Source organism: Rhinopithecus bieti, unplaced genomic scaffold (genome assembly GCF_001698545.2).
Source record: "Rhinopithecus bieti isolate Rb0 unplaced genomic scaffold, ASM169854v2 scaffold_65275, whole genome shotgun sequence".
NCBI classification, from domain to species: domain Eukaryota; kingdom Metazoa; phylum Chordata; class Mammalia; order Primates; family Cercopithecidae; genus Rhinopithecus; species Rhinopithecus bieti.
The window spans coordinates 1,269,237-1,291,929 of NW_016826376.1; the positions used below are offsets into that span (position 1 = coordinate 1,269,237).

A 22,693-nucleotide genomic window follows, 5' to 3' on the forward strand; every position below is an offset into this window, starting at 1 on the left:
AAAAAAAAAAAAAAAAAAAAAATCTTATGCAAAAACTCTTTAAAAGGAATTGGTATTTAAAAAAACATTCAGTCATGTTTAAATAGAAGAGATTTTCCCCCTTGGTCTCTCTAAAAGTACATATAACTTTTAAAATACAATGGCCCTTTGGTAAAATAATCTTTGATGGGTAACATATTAATACTGTTTTCAGCAGTGTATTACCACCAGTTATGTGGTAAATCCCACCAGGTATCTCCGCATTCATATTTTGCTTTAAAATCTGTGTTAGATGTATTTTAGATTTACTGGTGAGGAGTGCAGTCCCTGGGGTCTGTAAGCCAGAGGTTTCTCATCTGTCAGTAGGGATGATAACACCAACTTGGAAGGTTTGTGTCTCTGGTGCCTTATCTGGCTACAGAGTAGGCCCTTAAGTATTTCACCCCTCTGTTAGGTCCATGTCTGGATTCCAATCAGGTGCAATGGGAAGTTTAATATTTAGTGACTGAAGTACAATATGGAAAAACAGAAATAGAGAACACATTTGGTATTCATGTCCCAAAAACTTTAGGGAGAAATTGATCACCTGACCGTTTGGTATTTAAGGTCTGAAAAACTCTGGGGAGAAATTTGTGGTATTAAAATCAGGTACCAATTACTTGATAACTCCTTGACTTTTGATGTTACCCTGGCAGGTTCAAAGGGATGACCTTGATTTTTTTTCTCTTTAGGCTGTGGAACCCTACTAATACTGGATCCAGATGAATCTGGGCTAAGGCTTTTTAGAAGGTAAGGGGGCTGAAATTATTAAAGGTATTTATTGTTGCTAGTAAAGCCTTAATAGAATTAGGTTTTGACTCTTTGGTTAATGTTTTAATATACAATATAAAAGAAACCTTGGCGTTTACATAGGATGAAGCTTATTTTTAGCTGGTTGTGGTGGTGCACACCCATAGTCCCAGCTATTCCTAAGTCTGAGGCAGAAGGATCACCTGAGGCCAGGAGTTCAAGACCAGCCTCGTGGGCATAGGGTCCCCCACTATGTTAGGGGCACCCCATCTCTAAAAGAAATTTTTTTTTTATGCACAGAGTCTGGCTCTGTCACCCAGGCTGGAGTACAGTGGCGCAATCTTGGCTCATTGCAATCTTTTGGTCTCCTGGGTTCAAGTGATTCTCCTGCCTCAGCCTCCCGAGTAGCTGGGATTATAGTGCCTGCCACCATGCCCGGCTAATTTTTGTATTTTTTAGTAGAGACAGGGTTTCACCATTTTGGCCAGGCTGGTCTCGAACTCCTGACCTCTGGTGATCTGCCCGCCTTGGTCTCCCAAAGAGCTGGTATTACATGTGTGAGCCACTGGGCCTGGCCTAAAAATTTTTTTTTAAAGATTAGCTGTGCCGTGGTGGTGCACACCTGTCGTCCCAGCTACTTGGGAGGCTGAGGTGGGAGGATTGCTTGAGTCCAGTTCAAGGCTGCAGTGAGCTGTGATTGGGCCACCACATTCCAACCTGGGTGACAGAACAAGACTCTTTCTCTTAAATAAAAAACAGAACAAATCTGAAGCCTGTCCCTTAGTGTCCACTCGTAAATTATAAAACTTAAACATAAAAAAATGTGGAGTAGTATACTGTGTAGCATTACATTTTTGGACTGTTACGTTCCACTGGACTGTTTTTTTAACCTTTCTGAATCTGTTGCCATATTTGTCAAGGACCTGCTCTCTTAACTCCCATAGTTGTGAAGATTACATGAGATATACGTGTTAAAATATGTGATAAATTGTAAGAAAAAAAACCATAATTATAATTGTTTTTTGTTGTTGTGTAGCTGCCTACGTAAGTGTTGTGTTTTTTTGTTTCTTCCTAGTGTAGCTTTGACTGGAATGATGGTTTGTTTGATGTGACCTGGAGTGAGAACAATGAACATGTCCTCATCACCTGTAGTGGCGATGGCTCGCTGCAGCTCTGGGACACAGCCAAACCTGCGGGGCCACTGCAAGTCTATAAAGAACACACTCAGGAGGTAGGAGGGGAATCTTTCTGAGCTGATTATTTTTCTTTCTTCGACTTTGGTTGAAATCCATTTGGGGATGTACACATGGAGAAATATCTTCAGGGGACAAGTTTAAACTTTAGCATTTCTTATACATATTAGATGTCACTTATTATTTGATTATTCAAACATAAAGTACCTTTGGCCTAAGGAGCTGGGGAAGAAAAGAAAAGGTCAGTCTTCTCATTAGGCAGAAGAAACGCCTCCAGCAGTGTACTCTGGCACCATTTCCTCCTGAGAGGCCCATCACTTTCTTTGTGCTCTAAGAATGTGCTTGCCACACAGTGCCTTAAGGTAGAGGTAGGTGGACTTTTCAAACATAGATGTCATAAGATTGCCTTTGGGGCTTCAGTGAGATTCTCGAGGTGTTTCAGAGTATATTGGAGCAAGAGCATAAAATACTGAGTATGAGGCAGAACTTACTGAAGGGATTTTATATCTAAATCTGGTTCATGTGTCTAGATTTTGTGTGTGTGTATGTATAGCATAGAAAATAGTTTGGGCTTCAGTTATACTAACATGCATGTATATTTTCAGTGAACATAATAATGAAGACATCCTCTTTTTGTGTATTTACCTTAAATGTTTTAAGATTTTCCTTAAGGTAGCAGTACATCCTTCAAATGAAAACTTGCTAATCTACTTTCAAATTTTTGTCCACCACAGTGCCTGGCCCGAGAAGACCCTCAATAAATGCTTATTAGATGCAGGAATATCAGTCTTTTGTGGTAAAGATGAGTTATGTGACGGGTCCAGATGTTTTATAGCTATAGCTATTGACAGTCAAGATTTCTAAGATTGTTACTGAAATAATGAAAAATTTTAGTTTCTATTTTAATTGTGGTAGCTATTTGAATAAATGTAGTTGTAAATTATCATGTTTTCAGGGAATTACTGAGTACTAAGACAATTTTGGTAAAGGAGAAGTTTTAGTTTCAGGATGATCAGTGCACGAATCTCTACAGAGCAGTATGTCCAAAATTCAGATACTTTTGTGGAACCTATGTGAATTTGTGTGTGTGCGTGTGTGTGTGTGTGTGTCAGGGCCTCACTCTGTTGCCCAGGCTAGTGCAATCTTGGCTTACTGCAACCTCCACCTTCTGGACTCAAGCCATTCTCATGTCTTAGCCACCCGGGTAGCTGGGATTACAGGTGTGCGCCACCATTCTCTGCTAATTTTGTATTTTAGTAGAGACGGGTTTCACCATGTTGGCTAGGCTGGTCTTGAACTCCTGGGCTCACGTGATCCACCTGCCTTGGCCTCCCAAAGTGCTGGGATTATAGGTGTGAGCCACCGTGCCCAGTCAATTTGTGTGTGTGTGTGTGTGTGTGTTTTTTTTTTTTTTTTTTTTTTTTTGTAGAGATGGAGTTTTGCTATGTTGCCCAGGCTAGTTTTGTGATTTTGACATTTTTTTCTTTTATCATTTGTATTATAATTAATTTAATGTTTTCTTTTCCTTCTTTCTTTTTTAAAAAATATTTTCTTTTAGAAGTTTTNTGAATTTGTGTGTGTGCGTGTGTGTGTGTGTGTGTCAGGGCCTCACTCTGTTGCCCAGGCTAGTGCAATCTTGGCTTACTGCAACCTCCACCTTCTGGACTCAAGCCATTCTCATGTCTTAGCCACCCGGGTAGCTGGGATTACAGGTGTGCGCCACCATTCTCTGCTAATTTTTGTATTTTTAGTAGAGACGGGTTTCACCATGTTGGCTAGGCTGGTCTTGAACTCCTGGGCTCACGTGATCCACCTGCCTTGGCCTCCCAAAGTGCTGGGATTATAGGTGTGAGCCACCGTGCCCAGTCAATTTGTGTGTGTGTGTGTGTGTGTGTGTGTGTGTGTGTGTGTATTTTTTTTTTTTTTTTTTAGGGGTGGGGTTTTGCTTTTTTGCCCAGGCTTGTTTTTTTGTTTTTTTTATGTTTTTTTTTTTTTTTTTTTTTTGTAGAGATGGAGTTTTGCTATGTTGCCCAGGCTAGTTTTTGTGATTTTTGACATTTTTTTCTTTTATCATTTGTATTATAATTAATTTAATGTTTTTCTTTTCCTTCTTTCTTTTTTAAAAAATATTTTTCTTTTTAGAAGTTTTTTTTTCTTTTTCTTAAATCTTTGGTGCCTTTTATTACCTATATAAATTCAAGGGTGATAACTAACATCATAAAATAATATTGCTACTTAAGTTAAATTCAGTATATTGACTTAATGTTTTTCTTTCAATCAACTAAAGTTGTTGCTTCGTTTATCCTAAAACAGTAATATTCATGAAACAATGGGGTTGGTGGCTACTTTAGTATGTGCATTTATTTGTTTTTAATGTATATTAAAATAAATAAGTAATGAATAAAGTAAATGTATGTACCAGTTAAAATAATCTCTTGTGCAGCTACTTTCTGGAAAATACTGTTCTAGGATGTCCTGGATGGATGGTCACTCAGTCTTCATCTCAGTGAAAGTAAATTTCACTTTCTCTTGAGATAACTTATTTGATTTTTAGGTTGTTCTGATGATTAAGAAACTGCTTCTTGTAAGCCCAAATCTACCTTCTATAGCAACCAACTGCTGCTCTTAGTGCCTTTCTCTGACGTGGTAAGACTGAGTCCAGCCCCTTTGTCCAGGAAACCTCTTGAAAATAGCCATTGTGCTCTCTTCCAGACTGTGCACTTGTCATTTCATTGCCCTGTCCTCAGATGACATGATCTCTACATCTTTCATCCTCCTGGTAGCCTCCTTTGATAATCCTTTGAAACAGTGCCTTAGAAAGGGGCACTGTTTTTCAGTGTCCCTTTCAATATATACCTAATTTATTCCAGAAATGTGATGAAGGGCTAAGCTTTATAAGATTTTACCACCATAGTCTTGAGCCCCTAGTTCTAATAATATTATCTAAAGTGGCTATACATTGTTCTCAGCCATGTCTTAGTGTTAGGTTACTTTGAGTCTACTAGTAACACATTTACCTCTTTTGTTATCTGAACTGCTGTTGAACCAGTTTTACATCATTCTATAATTTTGCAAATGATTTATTGAACCAAAGATACACTTCTGTTTTTTAACTTTTTAAATTTGTTTTGCATGCTACTATTCTAGTTAGCCTTCGTTTTCTTTTCAAATGCAATTTTTGGTAAGCGTTTGTATCAGGATGCCTTGAATGTTAGTGTAATAGAAAACAATTAGGTGGCTTCAACAGTCAGAGTTTACTGTTTCACATATTTTGCTTGGTTATGTGAAAAATAAATGAAGATAACCTTTTTAGGTATTTGTTACAGCAGCACCCCTAATTATTGGCACCAATTTCTGCCTCAGTCTACTCAGGCTGCTGTAATAAAGTATTATAGACTGGGTGCCTTATAAAGAACAGAAATTTATTTCTTACTGTTCTGGAGGTTGAAAGTCCAAGGTCAGGGTGCCCACATGGTTGGGTTCTGATGAGGGTCCTTTTTCAGGTCAAAGACTACTACTATCTTTTCATTGTATCTGCAGGTGATGGAAAGAGGATGAGAGAGGTTTTGGAAATCCCTTTGATAAGGGCACTAATCCCATTCATGAGGGCTCTACATTCATGACCTAATTACCCCCCAGAGGCCGTACCTCCTAATACCATTACATTGTAGGGGGTTAAGATTTCAACTTGTGAGTTTTGTGGGGACATATTCAGTCTATTGCATATGCAGAATACTCAAAAATACTTAAAAGGATTTAAGCTCAAATGAGAGTTTTAAGGAGCTTGTAAATATTTGTTGAATAAATTAATAAATGAGGCTGAGTGCAGTGAGTCATGCCTGTAATCCTAATACTTTGGAAGGTCGAGGTTGGCAGATCGCTTAAGGCCAGGAGTTTGAGACCAGCCTGGCCAACATGGCGAAAACCCCGCCTCTACTAAGAATACAAAAATTAGCTGGGTGTGGTAGTGCACACCTGTAGTCCCAGCTATTTGGTGACTGAGGCACGAGAATCAGTTGAGCCTGGGAGGTGGAGGTTGCAGTGAGCTGAGATTGTGCCACTGTACTCCAGCCTGGACAACAGAGTGAGACTCTGTCTTAAAAAAAAGTTATTAAAAAAAAGTTGATAAATGAATGAACATAGCCAATTTCTGTTTGTTTGTTTTTCCACCAGTATGTTCAGGGAAGCTATGTTGTGAAATAGAGCAGCAACTAATGGGTCATTTTCTTCTATGGAAGAGATTATATAATAAACATGTATAGCATGGTTTTAGTCAATCTGGGATTCGAATCCCAGCTTTGTAAGTTACCTGTTGTGAGACCTTGCATATGTCACATGTTTTTCCTAAACTTGAGTGTTTTTATTTGCAAACTAAGTTTATTAGTAGTCTGTATCACAGGGTTGCTGTGAGTGCTTGAACTAGAACCAGCGTTGAATAAATATGAGCTAGTATTATTATTTGCTCTTATTATAATAGAGAAAAATATAAAACAAGTTAGAACTTTTCCACTTACCCATTTTACCACTTGATGGCTGTGTGTCCAACAGTCAGTGTTCAAGTTGTCAGATGAAGCAAAAAGGAGAAATCCAAGATTTAGATATATTTTAGGCTTTGAGGAATGAAGGTCTTGGTGAAATGAAAAGAAAGGAAAACGTGGACATTATCTGTGTGAATGGTTGCTAAACTTAGCATTGAAGTAGGAATCAAATTGTTCTGTGTATTGTTTAACTGGTGTCTGCAGAGGTCATTGTGTCTTTTGAGTCCCATAAAATGCCTTTAGCTTTGCTCATTCTAATGCTGCTGAATATATAACAAAAATTTTAGAAAATTCAGTGAGAATAGAAAAATAAGAGTGAATCAACAATTTTATTTCACTGCTTTCTGACTTAAAACATTGTGCTACTGAGAGTGAGTTAAAGTGACTTTAAAGATGACATAAATCAATGTAATATATTAATTTCTAATTTTCAAACTGAGTTTGCTTATCACAGTTTAAAAAAGTGAAAATTTGTTTTCATTGTCAAATAGCAAGGTTTATCAATTTGCTGAATTTTTATAACATATTTGATCCATTGAAGTTTTGAGCATTGCTTATAAAACTTATTTTGACCTAAGTATGCAACTATTAGTATTCTGTTATGGAGGAAATGTATTTGCTTATACATTTTAAGAGTTAAAATCTTGTTTACTTTAACAAATGAATCAATTTTATTTGCTTTTGATAATGATAGAAGTTGAGAAGTCAATGATGATAGGTACTGTATTAGTCTGTTTTCACATTGTTATAAAGAAATACCTGAGAGTGGGTGATTTATAAAGGAAAGAGGTTTAATTGACTCACAGTTCCGCATGACTGGGGAGGCCTCAGGAAACTTAACATTATGGCAGAAGGTGAAGGGGAAGCAGATGACCTTCTTCACGAGGCAGCAGGAGAGAGAGAAAGAGAGAGAGAGAAAGCAGGGGAAACTGCCACTTTTAAAACCATCAGATCTTTTGAGAACTCCTCACTATCACAAGAACAGCATGGGGAAACTGCCCCGTGATCTGATCACTTCCTACCAGGTTCCTCCCTTGACACATGGGGATTACAATTCAAGATGAGATTTGGGTGGGGATACAGAGCCAAACTGTGTCATTCCACTCCTGGCCCCTCCCAAATCTCATGTCCTTTTCACATTTCAAAACCAATCATGACTTTCCAATAGTCCCCCAAAGTCTTAACTTATTCCAGCATTAACCCAAAAGTCCAAGTCCAAAGTCTCATCTGAGACAAGGCAAGTCCCTTTTGTCTATGAGCCTATAAAATCAAAAACAAGTTAGTTACTTCTAAGATACAATGGGGCTATAGGCATTGGCTAAATGTTTCCAATGGGAGAAGTTGGCCAAAACAAAGGGGCCACAGGCCCCATGCAAGTCTGAAACCCAGCAGGGCAGTTATTAAATCTTAAAGCTCTGAAATGATCTCCTTTGACTCCATATCTCACATCCAAGAGGTGGGTTCCCATGGCCTTGGGCAGCTCCACCCTTGTGGCTCTGAAGGGTGCAGGCCCCATGGCTGTTTTCACTGGCTGGCATTAAGTGCCTGTGGCTTTTCCAGGTGTACAATACAAGCTGTCAGTGAATCTACCTTTCTGGGGCCTGGGGGACAGTGGCTGTCTCCTCACAGCTCCAGTAGGCAGTGCCCCAGTGGGGACTCTGTGTGGCGGCTTCAACCCCACATTTTCCTTCTGTACTGCCCTAGCAGAGGTTCTCCATGAGGGCTCCACCCCTGCAGCAGACTTCTGCTTGGACATTCAGGTGTTTCCATACATCATCTGAAATCTAGGTGGAGGTTAAAACTCTTGTCTTCTAAACTCTTGTCTTCTGTGCGCCCACAGACCCAACACAACATGGAAGCTGCCAAGGTTTAGGGCTTGCACTCTCAGAAACAATGACTCGAGCTATACCTTGGCTCTTTTTAGCCATGGCTGGAGCTAAAGCAGCTGGACGCAGGACAGCATGTCTTGAGGCTGCACAGAGCAGCAGGGCCACTGAGGCCCACAAAACAATTTTTCCCTCCTATGCTACTAGGCCTGTGATGGGAGGGGTTGTTGCAAAGATCTCTGACATGCCCTGGAGACATTTTCCCCATTGTTTTGGCTATTAACATTGGGTTCCTTGTTACTTATGCAAATTTCTGCAGCAGGTTTGAATTTCCCCCCAGGAAATAGGTTTTTCTTTTCTACCTCATGGTTAGGCTGCAAATTTTCTAAACTTTCTTACTCTGCTTCCCTTTTAAATATAAATTCCAAATTCAAATAATCTCTTCATGAATCCATGTGACTGTACACTTTTAGAAACAACCGGGTCACTTCTTGAATGCTTTGGTGCTTAGAAATCTCTTTTGCCAGACACCGTAAATCATCTTTCTCAAGTTCAAACTTCCATGGATCTCTGGGGCAGGGGCAAAATGCCACCAGTCTCTTTGCTAAAGCATAGCATGAATGACCTTTACTCCAGTTCCCATTAAGTTCCTGACCTCTATTTGAAACCACCTCAGCCTGAACTTCATTTTTCATATCACTATTAGCATTTTGTTCAGAACCATTCAAGAAGTCTTTGAGAAGTTCCAAACTTTCCCACATCTTCCTGTCTTCTGAGTCCTCAAACTGTTCCAACCTCTGCCCGTTATCCAGTTCCAAAGTTGCTTTTACATTTTCAGATTATCTTTATAGCAGTACCTCACTATCCTGGTACCAGTTCTCTGTGTTAGTCCTTTTTCACACTGCTATAAAGAAATACCTGAGACTGGGTAGTTTATAAAGGAAAGAGGCTTAATTGACTCATGGTTCTGCATGGCTGGGGAGGCCTTAGGAAACTTACAATCATGGTGGAAAGTGAAGAGGAAGCAGACACCTTCTTCAGAAGCTGACAGGAGAGAGAGAGCAGGGGAAACTGCCACTTTTAAAAACATCAGATCTCATGAAAACTCACAATCACTACGGGGAAACTGCACCCATGATCCAGTAACCTCCCACCAGGTCCCTCCCTCAACACATGGGAATTACAATTCAAGATGAGATTTGGGTGGGGACACAAAGCCAAACCATATCAGGTGCCAATAAGAAATATTAATGCAGAGTGACAACCAGTCCTGCATTTAAAACCAGTGTGTTTTCTTCAGAAATGCATTTATGTTTAAAACTACACAACAGATTTATCAACTGAAGGCATTTTTTTCTTTCTTTGCATCCTGTTTCTTTTTTAAAAATTGAGGAAATAGTTAGACTTGATGTATTTCCTTTTGCATATTTAGTCATGCCCAGCCATTGATTTTGGAATAGGTTACTGCAGTAAGATTTTATTACAATTTATAATAGCCATTTAAAGCTTTTCCCTGTAAAGATTGTGATTGTACAGAAAAATAGTTTCTAGTTAGATGTCAGTTGAATCAATTCTCCCTTTTTGGATTTTACTGCCATTAGGATGTGATATGTCATCACCTTTCAATTCTCATGTTTTAAAAGCATTTACCTTCTTTTGACTTTGTTTTATATTTTAAAGTTTAGACTTGTATTTAAAAAGGCAGACCTGTCTCTACTTGTAGCACATATTATGTGCCAGACATGTGCCAGTCATTGAAGTTGCAGGTATAAATAAGATTCATGTGCTGTTCTCTGGTTGTAATTCTGGGACATGTAAACAAACAATTTAGGGTCCCATGTAAATTAAAAAATAAAACAAAAAAACCATTCAGTACAAGATGATAGATGTTGAAAAGAGGTATCTAGAAGGTACATAGAGAGGAGAACCAGGGACTTCAACAGATGAGGTGCTATTTGACCTGAGTCTTGGGAAGTTAATAGTTTTTAGTAGTTTGCTAGGCAACCCTAAGGGGAAGGGATATTTCTTTTTTTGTTTTGTTTTTATCTTAAGATGGAGTCTCACTCTGTTGCCCAGGCAGAGTGCAGTGGCACAATCTCAGCTCACTGCAACCTCTGACTCCTGAGGCAAGCAATCCTCTGGCCTCCTGAGCTCGAGCAATCCTCCTACCTCAGCCTCCTGAGTAGCTGGGGCTATAGGTGCGTGCCACCACGCCTGGCTAATTTTTGAATTTTTTGTAGAGATGGGGTTTCTCCATGTTGCCCAGGTTGGTCTCGAACTCCTGGGCTCAAGCAATTCACTTGCCTTGGCCTCCCAAAGTCCTGAGATTATAGGCATGAGCCACCACACCTAACTGAAAAGGACATTTCTGATGGAGAAGAGCCTCTACAAAAGTTAAGATTTGTAAAAGAGCATGGCATATCCACACAACCACATGTCCTTTGATGTGCCTGGAGCATAGAGTGTGTGTGCTAGGAGATGGTGTAACGGAGGTAAGGATCATATCCTGATGAGCCTTGAATACCTGGATGGTGGAGGTTGGACTTTATGCTTTGAAAATTCAGGAGAAGGATGAATTGTGTAGATTTTGGGCCACACACTGTGGGCAGAAAACAGGACATACATGGATAGGTAAGTATTATCCATTTTCTACTTAATCTACTTCTTCAAGTATTAGTTGTCAGGTAGGACTAGACTATAATTCAGGCATCTGGAATTTTAATACTTAACATAAAAAAGGTATGCAAAGGCTTGTCTTAACTCTGTAGTTTATTTTATTTATTTATTTATTTATTTATTTTTTTGAGATGGAGTTTCACTCTTGTTGCCCAGGCTGGAGTGCAATGGCGCGATCTCGGCCCACTGCGACCTCTGCCTCCTGGGTTCAGGTGATTCTCCTGCCTCACTCTCCCAAGTATCTGGGCTAACAGGCATGCGCTACCACACCTAACTAATTTTGTGTTTTTAGTAGAGATGGGATTTCACCATGTTGGTCAGGCTGGTCTTGAATTCCTGACCTCAGGTGTTCTGCCCCCCTCAGCCTCCCAAAGTGCTGGGATTACAGGCTTGAGCCACTGTGCCCAGCCTTAAGTCTGTGGTTCTTAAACTTTGCAACAGATTAGCATTGCTTTGGGAGCTTTTCTTTAGAGATAAAGTCTTGCTCTCTTGCCCAGGCTGGAGTGCAGTGGCATGTTCTCAGCTCACTGCAACCTCCACCTCCTGGGTTCAAGCAGTTCTACTGCCTCAGCCTCTTGAGTAGCTCTGATTATAGGCATGTGCCACCATGCCTGGCTAATTTTTGTATTTTTAGTAGAGACGGGATTTCACCATGTTGGCCAGGCTGGTCTTGAACTCCTGACCTCATGATCCGCCTGCCTCATCCTCCCAGAGTGCTGGGATTACAGGCATGGGCCACTGCGTCCAGCCAGGAGCTTTAAAATATCTTCATGCCCAGGCCACAGTGTCTGGGACTGGAGCCAGACATCAGTATTATTTAAAGATTCCCAGATGATTTCAATGTGCAGCATTGTTTGGAAGCCACTGCCTTGACTTGATAAGCGTTCAATTCTAATGACCTTGATACGTGTGTTATCTAATAATTTGGAGATTGCAATATTCAAAATGTAGATTTAAAAAATCTTTAATAAAAGGAGCGATTTGGTTTACCTTGCAAGATCATTATTCCCAACCCATTATCTAACCTCAAAGTTTTCTAAAATTTTTTAAAGAAGAGAAAATGATAGTTTTAAATAGATGGAAACTATAATAGAATATGTTCAGATAGAGAAGGACTTTCAAGCATGACTACCGCTACTATATCTGTAGTCTCTCTCATACACACAGTGTAGGTGTCAACACTATGCATGTCTCTGAAGTGAGTTAGTGAGTGAACTGTAGATAGAAATTAAAATCCCCATCTCTGATTTTAGAATCTATTAAAAAACATATGTAGGAGAATTATGCAATTTATATGAAACTAGAAATTATGTTTGGTTTTGCTGCAAGCTAATATGAAATGAAATTATTGGCAGAGCTATGTAAATGTATGTAAAATTTATGTTTTACATAAAGAGAGGAATAGAAGCACATATATATTTAACTGTACCAGTTATATATTACAAATATATATATATTGTGTATATACATTTCAAAAGAAACAACAGAAAATAATTCAAAACTAATAAAAGTGGTTGCCTTTAAAGGGGTAGGGGTGAGGTAGAAATCAGGGGAAAGGGGACCAGAATGGAAATAAGATTTCTTCACATATAACTTGTATTATAGTTTTGACCTTGGAACCATTGAAATGTTTTATGTAATTAAGAATCCCAATGTATTAATAAGTTGGAAAGAAAAAGCAATTGCTAAAAATTGAAAACAAGCACATTAAAGGTCCATCAAATTGGTGCCATAACTAGGTATTGGAAATAATTATTTCAAGTGACTTTAGAAACCCAGTATTGTGATTAGACATTCCTAATAAGATCAGTCTGATAAACAAAAATAATTAGGCCTGGGCACGGTGGTTCATGCCTGTAATCCCAACACTTTGGGAGGTCAAGGCGAGTGGGTCACTTGAGGCCAGGAGTTCGAGACCAGCGTGGCCAACATGGTGAAACCCCATCTCTACTAAAAATACAAAAATTAGCTGGGTGTGGTGGTGCACACCTGTAATCTGAGCTACTTGGGAGGCTGAGGCAGGAGAATCGCTTGAACCCGGGAGGCAGAGGTTGCAGTGAGTGAAACTGTGCCACTGCACTCCAGCCTGGGCAACAGAGTGAGACTCTTGTCACAAGAAACAAAAACAAAGAATTGGAAATAAATTTGAAACTACATTCAAAAAATTTAACATTGCTACTTTGAAACTCACATGTACATTGTAGGATAAGGCATACCAGTAATTATGTCATTAGAAATTGAAAGTTTTAGCCAGGCACAGTGGCTCACGCCTGTAATCCCAGCACTTTGGGAGGCCGAGGTGGGCGAATCACGAGGTCAGGAGATCGAGACCATCCTGGCTAACACGGTGAAACCCCGTCTCTACTAAAAATACAAAAAAAAAATTAGCCGGGTGTGGTGGTGGGCACCTGTAGTTCAGCTACTCGGGAGGCTGAGGCAGGAGAATGGTGTGAACCCAGGAGGCGGAGCTTGCAGTGAGCCGAGATGTCGCCACTGCACTCCAGCCTGGGCGACAGATTGAGACTCTGTCTCAAAAAAAAAAAAAAAAGAAACTGAAAGTTTTAAAGTGAGAGAAAAGCGTTATGAGAATAAAGAAGTAGAAACGATCTTAAAGTTGAATGGGGAATCGTCATATAAACTTGTGATTTATTTTTCTCTGTCTAAAAAAAGTACATATTTCTTAGTTTTTTGCACAATAAAGATTTAGAAGCAGTGACAACTGAGTAGCAGTGAATATTCTTAGTGCCCTGAGTATGGCCTCTAAATACTGTTTGCCACTAACAGGAATCGTGTCTTTGGAGAAGTCATTTATTCCAGGGCTGGGCAGGAATGCAAGACATCTTCTTGTGTCAGAAAACAGGAAAGCTGTGAAAGGTCGCTGGAGACATATCAAAGGTTTAGAAGGTACAAGTTGAAGGGATTCTCATTGGCCAAAGATGAGACTATTGGAACAACCAAAAGAATGAAAGCAATGAATTTAAACACCACACACACACACACACACACACACACACACGTGTGTATCAGTCCTTACATGGAGATAGAGTTGTGATTAGGAAAAATGTAGTTACCATTGAAGATTATTAGGACAACCAGCTCATTATTCTGAAAATTGATAAACGTAAAGAATCAAGGCATTTACCTTCCCTTTCTTTTATGACTTTTATTGTGGTATTATAAAATAGTTGATAAGAAAAGTTCTTTATAATAGGGTTCTAGCTAATAAATGCAGAAGGAATAGCAGAAATTAGAAAATCACTATTTAGTAGCCCCTAATGAAATAATGATTCTAGGCAGGGATCACTGTGGATACTAAAACCATTAGTTTAAGATCGAAACATTCTCTGAACAATCTTAGGATCACTAAAAGTGGGTCAACCAGAAATTATATGCCTCCTAATATAATTAGAAGCCAAAAAATAAAATGAACTAATCTGATTAAGCCTCCAAATACTGTTTGGTCTAACTTCTAATTTAAAGGAAATTGGAAGGGTAGAGAAAAAAGTTAATTACCACCATGAGGAAACATTTGGGATAATCCAGAAGGCAAGACATTCTACGAGACCAATAACTTGGTTTCTTTCAACAAATAAATGTTATGAGATGTGGGGCAGGAAGATCAAGGTGTGGGGAGGAGGACTGTCCTAACTTAGAAGAGACTTAAGAGACATAACAGCTAAGTGTAAAATGTGGGTCTTGTTTGGATACTGATTCAAATAAGCTGACTGTAAAAGAAACATTTTTGGGGACTGTCAGGGAAATATGAATTAGGACTGAGTGTTAAATTATATTAAGTAGCCATTGTTAATCTTGTTGGCGTGAAATTGGCCTGTGCTTATGTAAAAAAAGACAAACTGGCCTTACCTACTGAAGTATTTAGGAGTAAAAGGTCTGATGTTAAAATACTCCAGTAGTCAGCCATTCAGTCAATAATGGGACAGATGAAACATGATGGGCAGCATGTTGATCATTATGGAAGGTGCGTAATGGGTGCCTGGGGGTTTATTATACTCTTCTCTCTACTTTTATGCATGTTTAAAAATGTCCATAATGAAAAAAAATTGAAAATTTAAGTTTCAGGGCTAGAGGTGGTGGCTCATGCATGTAATTCCAGCACTTTGGAAGGCCTAGGCAGGAGGATTACCTGAGCCCAGGATTTAGAGACCAGCCTGGGAAACATGGTAAAACCCTGTCTCTACAAAAAGTTTAAAAATGAGCTGGTATTGTGGTGTGCACCTGTGGTCCCAGCTACTTGGGAGGCTGAGGTGGGAGGATCAATTGAGCCCAGAAGGTGGAGGCTGCAGTGAGCTGTGCTCGTGGCACTGCACTGCAGCCTGGGTAACAGAGTGAGACCCTGTCTCAAAAGAGAAAACTTAAGTTTCACCTTAAAAGAAATATATAGCCCTTTCTAATCACTCAGGAATTAAACGTCAGTGACCCTTTCCTTTGTATTGATACAGGTAAGAATAAAATTCTGGACATAGTTTTGATTTGACAACTTTTAATTAAATAGACCAACTTAAAAAGGGCAGTACTTTACAGTAGATTAAAGATGAGCTCTTTGGGAATTGGTTTCAGTAATAAAATTTGTCCTCTCAAATTGTGGTTTTGATGAGGTTCAGATTTCATAAAGCAGCACAAAACATTGTGCAGTGGGTTTTTTTTCTTTTTCCATTCTCCTGGTTAATTTTCTTCACCACTGCCAAGAGTTATTTCATCAGATAGGCCTCTAGAGGACCCTGCTCTTAAAGCATAAAGTCAGGCACTGCATATCTCTCTTCCTTTTTGTATTTAATTTGACCATTTGCCATGCCCACTATTTGAGTGGGAGTGGAGGGGGAGGTTGGGAATAAGGAAGAGGTGGAAGAGGAGACTAATAGAAGATGTGCTTTCCATTCAGATTTGTTTCTCCTTTCCTTCATTCATTCCAGAAACTTTTATTAACTCTACTGTGTGCAAGATACTGTACCAGGCTAGCTGGGAAGACAAACACCTTAGGCATGCCCTTGCCCTCCTGGAGTCCTTGCCCTGTCTAGGGAAGCAGACTTCTGGTTATCTAATGTCTAATGTGGTAAGCGCTGTGAATGTATGCAGTGTTATAGGAAGGGAGGATTTGTCTGGGGAAGGGGCAGGGAGGGCATCCTTTGGTCTAAAGGGGAAGTTGGAATGAATTATTCAAGTGGATAGGCCAGGGTAGTAGTGTTAGAGTCAAATGAAAGCGCACGCTTGACCAGAAAGGATAGAGCCGATAGAGCCTGTGTGCTTGGAGCAGTCAGTGTTTTGGCCATTGTGTCAAGATCAGGGGAAAGACATTGCAGATTTTAAAAATCGATGAAATATTTTATACATTATAAAATACATGTAAGATGTAAAAATGATATATTGAACACACATATTCACCATCTAGCTTAAAGAAATGAAACATTACGTATACCATTGGAGTCCGCTGCTTACCCTTTCTAGTCCTATTCTTCCTCTCTATTTTTTTTCCTCCCTTCTTCCCAGGAGTAACCACTAGCCTGAATTTTCTATTTATATATTTTTTGCTTTTCTTGCTATTTTTACAACATATGTATGCATCCCTAAGTCATGCATAGTTTTGCATGATTTTGACCTTTGGGTAATAAGAATCAACATGGATGAATCTCACGTAATGTTGAGCGAAGATGCTAAGCTGTAGGAGCTACATATAGTGTGAAACCATTGAAAGGCTTTGTACGGGGGAGTGACATTTAATTTGTATTTTCTAAAGATTACTTTTTATGCAGTGTGGATAATGGATTGGAGGTAAACAAAAATGGATGGGGAGAACAGTTAGAAGGATGTTATAATCTAAGTGGTAACTTATGGTTGATGGTTGTAACCTCTTAAGAGAAATCATAGACACATTCTTAGCCATAGCTCTTCAGGATCTTATCCCTCCCAACTATTCAACCTTGCTGTTCCCCAAATCTGGCAAGCTTGTTCGTTGTTCAAGGTCTTTCCCTGTTCTCTGTAACCTGAGCCTTTCATCTCAGGCCTGCAGAGTTCAATGTTTAACTGCACTCAAGTCTCTGCACAGAGAGGTCTTTCCTGGCCATTTTGTTGAGAAATGACCCCCTGCTCTTGTCATTATTTTCTGTTCTCCTTACTCTGCTTTTCTTTGTAGTTTTTTAAAATTGCAACTTGAAATTATACATTTATTTATAGCATGTTTTCTGCTACTAAAATGTAAGATCCATAGGGGCTGGTCTTATATAAACTTGTAACCTCCCTTCCCCCCGTACCTAGTACATAGTGGGTACTTAATAAACATTTGTTGAATAGATGAGTGAATTGATTGAAGTTGGGATAATGGAATTCATTCTTCCCTTTTCAGCTGTATCTCAAACATCTCTCTGGCTGTGAACTTTTTTCAGAGCTTGAGGTTAATGCCCAAACCCTGTCTTGCTGTCACCTCAAACTCAGTATATATAAAATTACATTATTTTCCTTCCTTCTGTCTTTTACTTTTGTTAATGCTGCCATCACTGACAGTCCTCAGGCACAAAACCTTGGTGTTATCTTGCAATGTTCACTCCCCCTGACCCCTAGGGTGCTGTATATTCAATCCATTTATGTCTTTGGGGAAGTTTTCTGGTTACTGTTTGATCTCTGCTTTTTGCCTATTGACATTTTAGCCAGCCCTCAGGGCCCCACTTCAGTCCTTCTCTTAGGTCTATAGTTTGTTTTGTTTTGTTTTTGAGACAGGGTCTTACTCTGCTACCCAGACTGTAGTGCAGTGGCATGATCACGGCTCAGTGCTGTCTTGACCTTGACCTTGTGGGCTCAAGCCATCCTCCCACCTCAGCCTCCTGGGTAGCTGGAACTACTGTTACGTGTCCCCACACCTGGCTAATTTTTAAAATTTTTTATAGAGACGGGGTCTTGCCATATTGTCCAGGCTGGTCTCGAACTTGTGACCTCAAGCAATCCTCCTGCTGTGGCCTCCGAAAGTGCTGGGATTACAGGCATGAGCCACCATGCCTGTTGTAGTTACTCTTTATTTAATTAAAAACAAAAAAACCCCACACAGTCTCCTGATCTGTTAGTTCCTCTCCCATGTCCTAATATTTTAAACATAGTATTCAGTTGCCTTTCTTTTTTTTTTTTTTGAGACAGGGTCTCACTCTGTCACTCTGCCTAAAGTACAGTGCCACAATCTTGGCTCATTGCAACCTCCACCTCCCGGGAGTGATTCTCCTGCCTCAGCCTCCCGCGTAGCTGAGACTACAGGTGCGTGCCTTCACACCCGGCTAAGTTTTATATTTTTAGTAGAGATGGGGTTTCACCATGTTGGTCAGGATGGTCTCGAACTCCTGGCCTTAAGTGACCCGCCTGCCTCAGCCTCCCAAAGTGCTGGGATTGCAGGCATGAGCCACCGCACTCAGCCTATTTCCTTCTTTATTATCCCATTTTTAACTTCACCACCATGTGTGTCCTATCTTTAGCTCTGTCCTAGAGACCTAATGCTTGCCACTGGTTGTGCAACAGAAGGCAGCTGGCAGCAACAATGCCATCAGCATGGTTTTCTTACTTCGTATCTTTAGTGTTGATTCAGGCTGGATTCTCTTGAGCCGCTGGAGCTCCTGCAGTTCTAGAAGGTGAGAAGTCATAAGTTCTCACCTGCTGCTTCACTCTGGAAGTGTGTGGAGGCAGCGGAGTCTGAGCTGATGATGCTAGTATTTACTTAGCAATTCTCTATACCTACCTAGCAGTGATTCAGGTTGTAAAGAGAAACTTGATTGGTTAAATTGTTTTAACCAATGTTTGAATGCCTATTTTACTGTGATGAACGTAGATGTACAAAATGTTTTGCTCATTAGGAGTCTCCAAAATCTAGCAGGTATGTCAGTTATGTAACATTCTTTTTAGTAAATAAAATATGGTAAATGCTGAGTTAGAAGTACGTGCAAGCTGTTGTTGAAGGCAGCATATGACTCATTGAAGGGCTTATCAGGGGAGGCTTATTTCATAAGGGATGTAATGGGGCCACATCTTGACAGATAAATGGAAATTTATAAGTGGACAGGGGCTTTAAGATCCTTGTATAGGTAATTCATGAAAACACAATGGAATCAATCTGGGCCCAAATGTAGCTCCAGTAAAGGGTGATACCAGCAGGGGTAGAGCTTTAGTTCCTTGATATCATGGCTTAAGGTAGCCAAGAAGTTCTGATTCAACAGTGCCCTCAAGTAGCATGCTGTACAGATAGCCTCGTATAGCGATTAAGAGTGGGCTCTGCAATTAGGCTGCCCAGGTTCAGAGTTCATCTCTGCGCCTTACTAGCTTTGGGACTCTGGACAAGTAACTTAACCTCTCTGGGCTTTGACATCGTATCTACTTCATATAAATGAAGATTAAATGAAATAAAATACATAAAGTGCTTATCAACAGGATCTGACGCTCAGAGTGTTCAATAAAGGTTTGCTATTTTTATTTTTGACTGTTTACATCAGCCTAGAGCAGGGGTTGGGAAACTACATCATGTGGGCCAGGACCAAATCTGGCCTGCAGTTAGATTTACAAATAAAGTTTTTTTGGAACCAAACCATGCCCATTCATTCAGTATTGACTATGGCTGCTTGGTGTGTGCTGCAAGAGCTGGGTTTAATAGTTGTGGCAGTGACCAAATAGCCTGTAAAGTCTAAAGTATTTACCATGTGGCTCTTTGTAGAAGAAATGTAACTTTTTGAAGAAACTTACCATTTACTATATGCTCCTTTGTAGGAGAAATTTAGAGGATAAAATCAAACTCTTTAGCTCTCAAGATCTTCAGTGATTGCTTCCAAACCAGCCTTTTTTCTATCCATTACTAACAGATGGCCACAGCAGCTTTGGTTTTCACTGACCCTTCTATTCCTTTCATAGCTGCTGCTGGATTGTGCTTCCTTTAGTGTCCCAACTACTCTTCTGTCTTTTGCATGAATATGGGCAGAGGCAGGGCCAGGACTAGGGTAGGATGTGTGAGGCACTCACTCTAAGTACACAATTTAAGGGGGCCTCAAAAAACTTGATGATCAAGAAAATTTGTTAATGTTTTTAAAAATAAAATTAATGCGAAAAACCCATGATGAACAAAGTGTTGATATTTTACTTTTTTATTCCTTTTTTGGAAGCTTAATATAATTTTATTAAACTTTTTTCCAGGTTTAGTATGATAGGCAAATAAAAATTTGTAGGCTGGTCACGGTGGCTGTAATCCTAGCACTTTGGGAGGCTGAGGCGGTAGGACTGCTTGAGCCTACAAGTTTGAGACCAGCCTGGGGAACATGGTAAGACACTGTCTCTACAAAAAATAAGAAAAAAATTAGCTGGGTGTGGTGACACGCAAGTGTGACTCCAGCTACTTAGGAAGCTGAGGTGGGAGGACCGCTTGAACCCAGGAGGTCATGGCTGCAGTGAGCCAAGATTGTGCCACTGCACTCCAGCCTGGGCGACTGCGCAAGACCCTGTTTTGGGAAAAAAAAAATATATGTATCTAAGTTGTACGGCTTAGTGTTTTGATCTAAATATATCTTGAGTAATGATTCCTATAGTCAAGCTAATTAACATATCCATCACTTGAATAGTTACCATTTTCTTGTTCTCACGATAAGAACATTTCAGATCTACTCTCTTAGCGAATTTCAAGTATTCAGTAATACATTATTATTTATAATAGTTACCATGGTGTACATTGAATCTCTAGAAATTATTCATCTTATAACTAAAAGTTTGTATCCTTTGACCAACATATCTCCATTTCCCCTACCCCCAGACCCTGGCAAACACTATTCTACTGTACGTTTCTCTTAAGTTTGACTTTTTTAGATTCCATATATAAGTGACGGGATCAGTATTACCGATGTTTTTTTTCCTCAGCCTGCAACATGGCTTAACATAGTAGTGGGCAGCAGAGAGAAAGTAACTCACATTTAAGTGGCTTAAGCCCAGATACTCATACTTCCTACATATATGTGGGAGAGAGTAATAAGATTCAAAGTAACCTGCTGGCTGATCACCAATGTGATATACCAATGGCATATACGCAGGTCCTTGTCAGGACTAATTTCATAAAGTATTATTATGCACATGTTTTGTTGAACTTAGTTTACAGGAGTGATCTGTGTATAATCTGTTGTATAAAATGAAAGAATGAAAACATTTCCAAAAGTTTTCAAATGGTTCATTTGAAATGGTTCACTGAGAGCAGTGAGGCATACATTAGAATAGCAGCATTGGATAACTAAAACTGTTTACCAAGAGATCTGGAAGGATCACCTGGTTCCTGCAAGCTTTTTCTAAGAAAGGCCAGATAGGGATATTAATTGAATTTTAATGCTTTCCAATAAACATTGACCCAGCAAGCTTTTTTAGATGACTAACTTTCTAATCTGCTTTGACATTTCTTCGTGGGGCTGCAAACAGTGATTTGTTGGTAGGTTTTAAAATATGTATAATTTGTTTTAGTGAAGAAGGTTTGGAAGTATACTGTAGAATTCTATGAAAGCAGAATGGAGTCTTACCTGTAAGGAATAAGTCTGGAGGAATGGACAAGATCAACTTCTCATTTCTCAGACACCTTGTTGAGATGGATAGGAATTATTTGATGTTTTGACATAGTAAATTAGTTGTTCTGCCTCTCACTGTTATATAACAAGAGATAAAATGCAACGTTGAACTTGATGGTCTTTTGCATTCTAAATGCTTTTCAATGTTTTTAGGTGTATAGTGTTGATTGGAGCCAAACCAGAGGTGAACAGCTTGTGGTGTCTGGCTCATGGGATCAAACTGTCAAATTGGTATGTTAGCATTATTGTATTCGAAAACAAATATTCCCCTCTCTACAGCTTCTGCTAAATTTTCTTTTCTTTTCCAAACATACTTCTGTAGCTTTATGATTGGACAGCTGAGTTTTCTTAAAAAAAAAATTAAAACATTTATTAGAACTTAAAATTTTCTAATCTTTTGGCTGTGAACTAATAGCTCAGCATTAGTTTGCCACTTAAATACCATCCTGCTTTATATCAAAATAGATTTTTAAAAATCCTTGAGATCTGTATATATATTGTATGTGTATATATAAATGTATATAGTTTATTGGTATGTATAGTATATGTAAAAGCATACATTTGAATTTATCCCTCTTGAGTAATTGATCTATTCATTTATTTTTAGTGGGATCCAACTGTTGGAAAGTCTCTGTGCACCTTTAGAGGCCATGAAAGTATTATTTATAGCACAATCTGGTCTCCCCACATCCCTGGTTGTTTTGCTTCAGCCTCAGGTAAGTAATTTTGTATTTACCAAAAGCCTTATTTGTAGTGAATGGTGGCCTTGTTTTTACCATTAGGTGGCGCTGTGTACCTTAGATTCAAAGAGAAAACAGGAGAATATTACTGTTCTTTTGTGCTCTTAAGACTTTACTTCTTTTTTTTAATTTTAATTTTTTATTTTTATTATTATACTTTAAGTTCTAGGGTACATGTGCACAACATGCAGGTTTGTTACATATGTATACATGTGCCATGTTGGTGTGCTACACCCATTAACTGGTCATTTATATTAGGTATATCTCCTAATGCTATCCCTCCCCCCTTTCCCCACCCCATGACAGGCCCCAGTGTGTGATGTTCCCCATCCTGTGTCCAAGTGTTCTCATTGTTCAGTTCCCACCTATGAGTGAGAACAT

At 39.3% G+C, this 22,693-nt stretch overlaps 1 protein-coding gene across 1 annotated transcript in view; it reads left to right on the forward strand.

Moving 5' to 3' along the window:
- Positions 1-22,693, forward strand: part of PEX7 (peroxisomal biogenesis factor 7) — a 99,286-nt gene that overhangs the window by 7,931 nt on the left and 68,662 nt on the right. Inside the window, exons 2-5 of the mRNA XM_017863437.1 lie at positions 711-768; positions 1,849-1,999; positions 21,726-21,803; positions 22,180-22,288. Of these exons, the coding sequence (XP_017718926.1) occupies positions 711-768; positions 1,849-1,999; positions 21,726-21,803; positions 22,180-22,288 (396 nt within the window). The remainder of the gene's footprint in view (positions 1-710; positions 769-1,848; positions 2,000-21,725; positions 21,804-22,179; positions 22,289-22,693) is intronic.